The sequence below is a fragment of the Triticum dicoccoides genome, chromosome 7B, assembly GCF_002162155.2.
Source record: "Triticum dicoccoides isolate Atlit2015 ecotype Zavitan chromosome 7B, WEW_v2.0, whole genome shotgun sequence".
In the NCBI taxonomy this organism is placed as follows: domain Eukaryota; kingdom Viridiplantae; phylum Streptophyta; class Magnoliopsida; order Poales; family Poaceae; genus Triticum; species Triticum dicoccoides.
In genome coordinates, this window is record NC_041393.1 from 343,807,767 (window position 1) to 343,819,735 (window position 11,969).

Sequence of the window (11,969 nt, forward strand, 5' to 3'; positions counted from 1 at the left end):
GGGGGGGGGGGAGGAAGAAGGAAGCCAAAGGCAGAGGTTTTACTAATTCCTTGGATGAGACAGCCGCGTAGGAGCACACGGAGAAATAAGCAATAAATGGCTAGCTGGTATTAGCCTTATAAGAAACTAGTATTATAGCCCGCGCTTCGCCCCAGTTCTTTTGGATATTGACAACGAAAATCCTATTCCTACGTGCAAGTTACTAAAAGAACTCTATGTACTAGTTCATTTGGATCATAACCACCCCCCATGATTTTAGCTAACCGTTTCCAGATTTGACTAGTATGTAAACTTTTTTATAAAACCCGTATGTATGAATAGCATTGCTCTATTGACAATATGCTTATACTAGCAACACTAATAAATGTATAATTAGTCTTTACGGTCTGTTATGGCGCCGTAAACAAAATATGTCTTTTCAGATATAAAGTTTTATTCCTACATAATAATGGTATAATACACGCCCCTTCGTAAAACTAAATAAATTAAGATTGAGATGTCTTTTCATGATAAAACACAAACCCAATATTATAACTCCATCGATTTTGTGTATAATCAAAGCCCATCTTGAGTTTCTAATGTCTAAGGATTGCGCGGCTGCGAGGCGGGTGGCGGCGCGTCCGTCTTGGATCTGGCACTGGGATCCGGGTGGGCGGCGCGGGTGGGGCAGCGGCATGGCGTGGCTGTTGCTCCGGCCGTGGACGGCGGCGCGCGGGGGTCCGGCACATGGTGGTGGCTGTTAAGAGTTATATTAGTGATGTCTTTTGACCTTTTACATTCTAATCTCTTGGCATCCTCTTGTAGCCTTTTGGCATCCTCATGTATGTGTATATATGCTGGCTTTGGCCTCTCAGTAATACATGTTGCATATTCCTAACATGGTATCAGAGCCTTAGGTTTTTTCTTTCCGCACGCCGCAACTCGTGCTCGATCCTCTCTTCGCGCCGCCGTCGTCTCTTTGCCGGTCGTCTCTTTGCACGTCTCACCTCTGCGCTCTGGCCTGACACGCTCCAATCCTGCGTGCCGCACGGCTCCCAATTCGATCTTCCGCCCACTAGTCAACCTCCGTTGACTGATTTGCTAGAGAATTCTGCACTCTACACACACCCGTTCCTGATTACAAGTCCCGTGGGCTCAAGTCAAGACTCCATGTGCTCATCGATCACACCGTGAAGTCTGCCGCTACTGCTCACGCCGCCGGCTGCCGGTATTCGCAGCATCTCGCCCAATACCGCCGGATTCTGCCACTCCCGCTGGTCAACGCCCGCTGCTCGATCCGCCAGTTGCTCCTTCCCGATTGCTGCTCTGCCTGGTCGGCTGCTTTTCTCCGGCGACGGCCGGCTTTTCTCCGGCGTCGGCTCGTTTGCGGTCGGACCGCTTCGACCTTCGCTCCATCTCCTCCTCGTCCGAGCAATACATCAGTACAAGGGCTGGCCCTCTCCCAGCTGCGGTCCATCGCTCGTCTCGCGCCCGGGGCTGCAGGACCGAGCTCGTCTCGCGCCTGGCAGCAGGCCCGAGCTTGTCTCGCGCCCGGCGGCAGGATCGAGCTCGTCTCGCGCTCAGGGCTGCAGGACAGGACAATGGAGGCCAGCTTTGGCTGGCCTATTGGGTTTCGGCGTTGGGGACCATCCAGGGGTGCGAAAGGCGGGGCCTTTCCGCTCGTCTCTTCGGTTGGGGTAGCGACGGGTCTCGGGTCAGGTGGTGCCTAGGTCTTGGATGCCGGGGTGGCGGCCCTGGTGGTGGTAGCGCGGTGCTTTTGGGCAGAGCCCACGACTTGGTGCTGCCCAGTGACCATGGCCGTGCGGGCGGGCGGCGTAGCAGCCGGGGTGTGGCGTTTGGTGGCTGTGAGTATTGGTCGGGGTGAAAACCTGTTCTTTCTTCGGACAGACCGGCGGCGGGAAGCTCGTTCCCTTCTTGAAGGCGTCGTCGCGGCTCTCATCGCTCATCGTGTTGCTCCAGGGGAAACTCTGATCCTCGGATCAGGCGGTGGCGGCGCTCCGGTGTCGTATCCTTCCTGAAGGCGCCACCTTGGAGCCCACGGATCGTCGTATGCGGCTTCATCTCTTTGTAGATAGGGGTGGTGTTGTTGCGCTCAGCGCTTGTGGATCATGCTTGGGTGTGTGTGTTTGTTGTGGTGGCGTGCATTTGTATCGGGATGTTGGTGATCATTGCTTATATAAAGCGGGGCGGAAACCTTTTTGGGTAAATATCTTGACTTAGCTTGATCTAGTAATACGAACCCAAAATATTATAGTTCCATCAATTTGTGTGATTATTAACTTGTAGATTACTAATGCATGCCTTCATACCCTGTATTGTGAGAGTATCCAATGCACCCGAGCCTGTGGTGTTCCAGGTGTACCCAGTCTCAGTGCACTCATCCAGAAGTCATAAAACATTATGTGGAAAAAGAAACAACGTGTGGGCACAATATACACCGACCATGCTATAGAGTTTCGATTCAAAACTTAAAACACAACTCAAGAACTCTAAAAGGATAAATCTCTTAGTGAATAGTTGCTACTCTGAATTGGGGTGTGAATTGGCCCATTATCTCAATTGATAGTGTATTTGTCATCTTTGTTTTTTTCTTTTCAGATGATCTTTGTTTCACAAGTTATGTTTCAAATTTGGATTTAGTACAATATTATGTTGTCACTGTGTCTATGCACTCTATTTTTTTGTTGAGCTCTTTTGAAGTTCTAAAGATGGTTGCACCAGAAGCTCTGGTGCACTGAATACGTTCTCACCATAGTATTAGCCCACGGTTTTTTAGATGACTCATGTTGTTTTAATTTGTTATCAGATGCAGGCTGCTCATGGTGAAGACTAATAGCCTTAAACTGAGTTTGTTATGTGTGTTGAACCCGCCGACACTCCTGCCATGTCCCAATCCAACACAAGAACAGAGTTATACCATGTATCTTTCGGAAAAGATAAACTGAATGAGTTGAAAAAGGAAGTGTTAGAAGCTTCAGGCCAAAGGGTGTCAGGTGCAGAGTGTAGTTCAGTTATCTATTCTGAAGATTCAGTTATCATGCGGCTGGGACGCTTCAGAGTTAGGAAGATCGGACGGCTCGCATCGCTCGCCTGTCACTGTACCGTTCCACCCGGTTGCTTGTTACTGTTTCCCGTTTAGCTAGTGTCATGGCTATATAAGAGCCTGCGCAGAGCGCGTGTAAGCATGGAACCATTATGAGACTTATATCTCTAAACAATGTATACCCAAACATTCCTCCGAGAGGTATATTCTATAGCATATTCAATATCCTCAGTTCAAGATCGAAACCCTAGCGCGTGTTCATCCCCAAAATTCCCCAGATCCACTCGTCTGGTCGTGACAATTGGTATCATGAGCCATACGTTCTCTCGGCGGCGTGATCGCAAGGCGCAGTGCTGAAATTTTTTCCCTCCCATTCCCACCCTGATTTAGAGGCGTTGGTGTCGTTCGGCAGCGGTGAAGGCGGCGCAGGCGGTGGAGCAAATTCGTCGGCAGCTCGGATGGCAGACTGGTTGCCAAAACACACTGTTCTTGTGGTGAAATTCCAGGTACGTGCCCGGGTGGTGCTGATTTGGAGGCGGATTTCTGTGGCGGCAGCAGGATCCTTTTTTTTTTTTGACGCGTCAACGGCGGGCTTACGCCGGCCTGAACCGTATATTACGGAAACATAACAAAGTACAGGGGCAGATCAGAGTTACAGGAGGTTTGGGTGGGAGATTAAAAGAAGAAAAGAAGTAAAGAAGTAAATTACACGAGGTCTATAATCTCGCAGCTAAATGAAACAACATAGTTCCCCAATCTCTCAGCAGGGATTGTTTATCAGCATTTTTGCATCGGTGGGACCAGAGCATCAGATCGTCAGCAGCTGTTTGAGCAATGTGGTGGACACCAAGAGTTTCATTTTTGAACACTTTTGCGTTGCATCGCTTCCAGGTATTCCATAGGAGAGCAATGATCACGGTGGAGCGAACCTTATTGGAAAGAGCCCCAAACCAAACCTCGCCCAGACTTTCCGGCCTTCGTTCGAAGAGACTGTCACGGCCGTCCCAAAGAGGCAGCAGATCGTTGCAGCAGAGAAGGAGGTGAGCGATGCTCTCGGTTGCTCCGCAGAAAGGGCAAGCATCCAAAGAAGCAATAGATCTCCGAAGTCTCCGTTCATTGGTGTAGGCGCGGTCTTTGTTAGCAAGCCAAATAAAAATCTAACATTTGTTTGGTGCAAAGTTCTTCCATATAGCCCTAGCCAGAGGGTCGACCGGGCTGTCCAGCCAGATTGCCTTGTAAGCCAATTTAGTTGTCAGCGGCTTTTCCCCCTGCCTGCAAATTCTGAGGTCTGCAACCTGCGAATTCAAGTTAATCGTGGCCATGATAGCACGCAGAGCAAACAGTTCGAGTTTCGCCACATGGGATAATGTAGGTGCCAGATCAAGGTTCAACTCCGGGGAAGCTAGAGCCCTAACCACAGAAACATACTGTCTATTGGAGTGAGAATATATCGCCGGGAATTGGCCAGCCAAGGTAACTTGGTGGGAGGGAAGCCAAAGGTCGTGCCAAAAGGAGGTGGTAGTGCCATTGCCGATCCTGACAGTGGTGATAGAGCGGAAGAAGTCAAGGCCCTTGAGAATGTCGCGCCAAACCGGAGTGGCAGAATTATTGCATGGACTGAGATCACGAGACGTGGACCATCCGTACTTGTTGACTAGGTAAGTAGGAGCCAATGGGTGTCCGTGATCATGAAGGTTAGAGAGATGTTTAAGGAGGAGGCACACGTTCATGTGCCTCAGAGAAGAGAATCCTAGACCCCCGTTAGAGAATGGAGCGCACAGGAGGTCCCAAGCCACTTTACATTGCCCGCCAGTGATACAATCCTGCCCAGACCAGAAAAACGCGCGGCATCGCTTGTCAAGCTCCAGAAGCGTCCCGGATGGCAGCAGAAGCGCACTCATAGCATAGATAGGCAAGGAACGAAGAGCCGCGCGAACCAGGATTGCCCAACCCGCCAGAGACAGCATGAGACCACGCCAGCCAGCGAGTCGACGATCCACCTTATCGATAATAAAGAAAAACGCAGACAGGTTTAATTTGGAGGTCGATAGGGGGAGACCAAGATATGATTGGGGGAGGAAGACAGCAGGATCTAGTAAGTGGTTCTGGTTGCTGCCTTGTTGCGGTAGTAAAATTCCTCTCCACTGAATTAGATCATGGGGCAATCGAAGCAGAGTATCGACGACGCAGAGCTCGCTGAATTGCTTCATCTCAAAGAAGATGTGCTGGCAAATCGTGAGGAGACCACAGGTTTGCGTGATGAAGTTGATTTGTTGAGGAAGGAAGTTCAGATCTCAAACTCCAAGTATGAAGAAATGAATACAGTCTTGTCCACAGTGCAGACAGCAGTTTTTTCTCAGTGAGCAACTATCTACCATTACAGATGTGCTCAAGACACTTGGCACTCAAGGGGTTTCAGGCTCAGCTCAGCAAATTCCAAGACCCACGGATCAACCAGTTACCAGAGTGGAACAGCCTGTTGCAAACCAACAATCGTCAGAACAACTAAAGGAGGAAACAGATCCAGCTACAAGACCACTAACTGAAGAATTGAGGAAGCGTCTTTTGTTGGAACAAGAGAAAACTAGACAGTTTACTCTCCTCAATGCTGCAAGACTGCCACCTATTCAGGTGGGACAGAAATCAGGCCTCCTGGTTTTAACAGGACTAATCCTCAGGAGATTCAGTCTGAAGCTGCAAGTCCTACTGCTCAAACGAAAACTGCCTGAACCACAGCTTTTCCCCTGGCAAATTCACCAGAAGTAAATGTGATTTGGGATGAGTACTACAAGAATTACTAAAAGGAAATGAGAACACAATTTCTCAAAAACATAACCAAAGGCCCTAGAATGGAATTTCCTAGATTTGATAGGGACAGCCCTGGTGGATGGATCAGACAGTGTGAGAAGTATTTTCAAATGTCTGGTGCACCTAGTGATTATAAAGTGTCACTTGCACAACTTTATTTCGTTGACAGAGCTGATGTATGGTTGAGGAGGTCAGGTCTACTGAAGAAACACCCTACTTGGTCACAATTCTGTGATGAAGTGCTCAAGAGGTTCTCTCCTACAAGCTCCTATGATCTAGCTGATAAATTTAATGCTTTCAAGCAAGGAAATATGTGTATATCTGAATATACAGACCAGTTTGAGTCCTTGATGGCAAAAATGCAAGAAGAAAACCCTTCATTATCTGAACAGTGGTTTATAAAATGCTATGTCAATGGCATGAGATCACATCAAATTTCAGCTCAGACCTTTAAGACCTCCCATATTAACTGAAGCATATTGGCTAGCTGTAGATATGGAGCAGTCTCTTCCTCCAAAGGAATCAAACTTCCAAAGTAGTTTTCAGAAGAATAACTACAACTCTTTCAAAACTCCAGGGTTTGAAACAATGTTGCCTGAACAAAAACTACCTGCAACAGCACAGAAGGCAAGAGAGCCTCGAAAGTGTTGGAATGTGGTGATAACTGGTTTCATGGGCACAACTGCAAACAAGCCCCTGTTATAAACATGTTAACAGGGGAAGAACCAACAGATCAAGGTGAAGAACAGGACTCTGGGTCAGAAGAGGAACAAGAGAATGCACCTGCCGCACAAGACAAATGCATGAGAATATCTGCTCAAGCAATGGACCCTGATAGTGTTAATACTATTTCTAGCCTGATTCAAGTTGGAGGAAAACAGGCTGTTGCTCTTGTGGATTCTGGAAGTAATTCTACTTTCAGGAACCTCCAATTTGCTCCCAAAACTTCTTGCACCATTTTGAAGGACAAAAGCAGATCAGTAGCAGTAGCTGGTGGGGGCAAGTTATGGTCTGGAGCTTATATCCCAAAACACACATTTTACTGCAGCAAAACAAAAATTTCTTCAAACTTTCAGAATCCTGGAAATTCCTGGTCATGATGTAGTTTTGGGATGTGATTGGTTAGCTAAACATAGCCCTACATCTTTTGATCACATACAAAGATCAATCACTGTTTATAAGGACAGACAACTACCTGTCACTATTCCTGCATGTGACACTCTTGCCAATGCTATTGAGGTGGATGAGAAGGAAATGAACAAACTCATTCTTAAGGGGGCACCTGGTTTTGCATTGTACCTGATAAACAATACAAGGGACAAGCCTAAGAAAAGTATAGATATTTCTGTTGCTGAACCTACAGAAGACAGTACTGCTGCACCTACAATAATCAGCACTGAAGCAGTACCAATACCAGGGCCGTACCCCAGCAATTCGGGGCCCGGAGCGAAGTCACAATTTAGGACCCATGTATAAGAATATCAATTAGGCCATTAAAAATATTTATTATTAATAGTACGAATTTCTCAAAGAACTAAATCATACCAAAAGAAAATTCTCAGAACTTTGAGCTGCAAGTCTATCGCATTTATTCTCAACATAAATGTTGTCAACATTACCATCAGCAGTAGCATCTACTATATGAGATGTTGGCAGCCTTTTTTTTTCCTCTTTGCAGTTTAATGTTTCAGTCTTTAATCCCCTGATTTCCTTAGGCTATAATCGCCTGATGAGTACTGATATATGCAGTACTTATACAAAATTGGGGCCCCATGCAGCGGCTCCGCTTGCACATGTGCATGTATGGGCCTGATCAACACACTTGAGCATGGACTTTATTGAAGGATTGCCAAAGTCACAAGGGAAGGAAGTAATCTTTGTTGTTGTGGACAGATTAACAAAGTTTGCACATTTCCTTCCTCTATCACACCCTTTCATTGTCAAGACAGTGGCTCAGGTATTCATTGATAACATCATTAAACTGCATGGTCCTCCTATTGCCATAGTATCTGATAGGGACAGAATCTTTACTAGTCAGCTCTGGAAAGACATTTTCTCTGCACTGAAAATTGAACTCAGATATAGTTCTGCTTATCACCCTCAATCAGATGGCCAGACAGGGAGGGTCAACCAATGCATTGAAAACTACTTAAGATGTTTATAACATCATCTCATCCAACTCAGTGGGTGAAACACCTACTAATGGCAGAATACTTTTATGGTTATCCACCTCCACAAATCAGTGAATATGTCATACATGATAATGAGGCCAAGGAACTGTTAACTGACAGACAACAACTGTTGTCTAATCTGAGAAGCAACTTGCAGAAAGCACAAGAGCGGATGAAAAAGTTTGCTGACAGAAAACGTACTGAACGAGTTTTTCAGGAGGGTGACATGGTCTATCTAAAGATGCAAGCGTATCGTTTAAATGCTTTTGGAGTTAAATCTCATATTAAACTCCAAAGCAAGTTCTATGGCCCTTTTCAAGTGCTGCACAAAGTGGGAAATGTTGCTTATCACCTTCTGCTTCCAGCTGGGACGAAGATCCATCCAGTTTTTCATGTCAGACAGCTCAAGGGGCATATTGGTCCCAATGTAGTTCCTTGTGCAGATTTACCGTTGGTGACCGATGAGGGTAGCATCAAACAAGAACCGGTGCTGGTGTTACAGACACGCCAGATTCCAAGAAACAACCTACCTGTGGTTCAATGGCTGGTACAATGGGAAAATCTTCCTCCGGACGACTCCACTTGGGAAGATGCGGATTCTATTAAGCACACATTCCCTGCATTTTTCAAACAAACAGTCGAAGGCTGGCGTCATGGGCGTTGAGTAATCCTTGAGGACAAGTTCGTTTCTTCGGAGGGGCATTGTCAGGTGCAGAGTGCAGTTCAGTTATCTATTCTGAAGATTCAGTTATCATGCGGCTGGGACGCTTCAGAGTTAGGAAGATCGGACGGCTCGCATCGCTCACCTGTCATTGTACCGTTCCACCCAGTTGCTTGTTACTGTTTCCCGTTTAGCTAGTGTCATGGCTATATAAGAGCCTGTGCAGAGCACGTGTAAGCATGGAATCATTCTGAGACTTATCTCTAAACAATGTATACCTAAGCATTCCTCTGAGAGGTATATTCTATAGCATATTCAATATCCTCAGTTCCAGATCGAAACCCTAGCGCGTGTTCATCCCCAAAATTCCCCAGATCCACTCATCCGGTCGTGACAAAGGGTCTTGATGTTCTTGTCGAGCCTTATTGATCACGGTCGTTATAGCCCCGTTGCAACTCACGGACAAGTACCTAGGTTTCTGTAAATAAAATGAATTCTGCGATAGAAATGTAATTTAATATATGTAGGTCATGGCCATTATAGCCACCGGCCACAACACAATTATTTCGTCAACCAAATATAATACCGAGTACTTTCTATAAACGAAAAAAAAAACAGAAACAACAAACTACTCCCTCCACCCCACAATATAAGATCGTTTTTCAAGCTAAAATAGGGAGACATCTTTTATTGTGGGACGGAGGGAGTAGTTTTTTTTCTGATAAATTCCCAAGGCACTACTTTTAGCGTGCACGACCACTCATGCATCAAGTCAGAATCTAACCATTTGCTCCTAAGATGACCCAATCACTGAAGATTCTTGCTCCCTCAACTAATGCAAATCAAGATGAGATAAATGGGCCAAGTGAAGACACGAACACTTACCCCATGATGTTGACGTGGAGGCGAGCGCTGAACTCTATGAAGAGCTCATACATCTTGCCGAGGTCGGCGGCATTGCCGTGCGAGTACAGCACGGTGAGACTCGCCTTAGGACACCCTACATACATGGCAATGATCTCCGTGCCCCGCCGCGTCCGGAGGCGACGTGCCTCCACCCCCTCTCTCCACAGAACCCCCGTCATCAACACCCTCCTAGAAAGCGCTGCAGCGTCACTCCCCGCCGGAGCCACGCCCGGCGGAAGCGGCTCCTCGTCCACCACGCCGTAAGAAGGTGGGTCGGGCGGGAAGAAGGCGAACTTAGCGGCCACCGATGACGTCACACCACCCATATTCGCTGACCTCAGACCTGCGGCGGCAGCGGCATTAGGGTTGAACTCTCCGGTCTGGGAAGGTGGAGGCGCCAGAGCAGGCGCGTGGCCGTGGAAGTCGACTTATTTCAGGGGCTTTACAGAAAAAGGTTCGGTGACGGGGCTTCACTGCCTAGGGGCTGTATGGAAGCACTGATTTTACCCAGGGAGTGGGTTGTAACTCATGGAAAGCACGAGTGGGTTTATCGGGGGAGAGGGGTGGTGAAACAGAACCGCTAGCGGAGAATTAGGGGGAGAAATTGCCGGGAGAATTAAAGCAAGGGCGACGCTAGGGGGCTGACAAGGGCTGCAAACCAGTCGAATTTGAATGAGTTGGAGTTCGTTCAACTCAACTCATATTAAAATTTGAACGAACTCAAACTGAGTGAAGCTCAAGATTGAGCTGTCAAAAATGGATTGTGCTCAATTTGTAACGATCTTGAGTCGATCTCGAGTTAGTTTCAAGCTAAATGAGATGATAAAAATTATAAGTCTATGAAGATTATTCCAACTAGATAAGGACACAACACGACACAAATTTATATGGCCACCTCGTCGAGCAGTGCTTGGGAGAGCTCATCTTGATCTCTTCGACGAACTAGCAATAGATGGTGGTCTTCATGGACCAGAAACAAGAAAACAAAGGTGCATATGCTGGAAACTTTTGCCAAAAATAAAACCATATTTAACACGTAATCGACCACGTACCATAATTAGGTCTAAATCTTCTCTGCACTTAACTAAGCTTCCATGTTTGCTCATAAATAAAATGGAAGAAAATCATGGACAACATATATGGTAACAATTTATCTTATTTACATCTAATGGATGGCATGAATTTAACATAACGATATTTTTTCGAGATATCGAGCTAAAATCAAGCGAACCAATATTAGCTCAAGATCGGCTCGTTTCTCAGTCGAGCTACATAAAGTGTTCAAACTCAGCTCATTTCTTTTCGATTCGGTCTTGAATCAAGCCAAAGAAACAAGTCGATCTCGAATGGCTCACGAGCCTCGAGTTTTTCTTGCAGCCCTACGGCCAACTAGCCCAAATTTCGGTCGGGCGCCGCGCGATAGTCCGATTCAGCCATTTTTATACGCTGGATCTGGTCCTTCAGCTAAAAAAACTGCATTGTCATTCCCCTGCCTTCTCCACCCTCTTCCTTCTTCCCCGTGCTAACGCCCTGTGCAGCGGCCGGAGTTAGCCACATACACTCCCCACCCCCTCGGATCACCGCTTGCAGCCTCGCCGGCACCACTTGCCATCATACCATCGTCGTGCACTGCAACGGCACAATCACGCACCCGTTGCAGCCTCTCCTTCCCTGGATGCAGCTTTCATTGTACCAAAAAGCCTTGCCAGCAGAAGTTCTTTCGATTGCTAGTTGCAAAAAATCAGGACTCCATTGCCGTCGGAGAAGGGTGCGTTGCTCGATCCTATTAAGAGATAAGGAAGAAATGGGCTCAAGTGTTGTGACGCCCGGGTAATTAAGCTACAGTAATCCCCGCTAATGATGCCACGTCACCTCGGTTACTATGGATAAACTCGCGTTAGTTCGGAACCTAGTTCGAAATTCAAATTTAAAACCAAGCAAACAATAAAAGTTTTCAATTATTAAAACTAAAATGTTCAGAGTGAGCCAAATAATGCATACGTAAGTATGGTGGAGAAACCACACTTTTATAAAGGTGTAAAATACTCTAAAATGTTTTAAACAGTAGCAAAAACAATTTGTTGAATGCCTTTTACGATAAATAAAATATTAAGCTATTTTATTTTGTTGCCCAAACTTATGTGGCAGTAGCTAATTACTAACACCAAATTAGGGACTACTTTTATAGTCTATAAAACTAAAATAAAAGAGGAACTAAAATAAAATAGAAAACAGAAAAAGGATAATAAACAAATTAGAACAAAAGAAATAAAAACAGAAAAGCCCCCCCCCCCCCGCTGGGCCTCGTGGCCCAGCTGGCCACCAGGCCGCCCCACGGCCCAACCGGCCAGGACGGCCCACCTAACCCTCCATAACCCCC

At 46.5% G+C, this 11,969-nt stretch overlaps 1 protein-coding gene across 2 annotated transcripts in view; it reads right to left on the reverse strand.

Moving 5' to 3' along the window:
* The window catches only part of LOC119338985 (alpha/beta hydrolase domain-containing protein 17B-like), a 13,885-nt gene extending 3,752 nt beyond the window's left edge, over positions 1-10,133 (reverse strand). For both annotated transcript variants that reach the window (XM_037611180.1, XM_037611179.1), the window contains exon 1: positions 9,569-10,133. In XM_037611180.1, coding sequence (XP_037467077.1) covers positions 9,569-9,915 — 347 coding nt within the window. In that variant the 5' untranslated portion in view covers positions 9,916-10,133. The remainder of the gene's footprint in view (positions 1-9,568) is intronic.
* Positions 10,134-11,969: the final 1,836 nt, after the last annotated feature.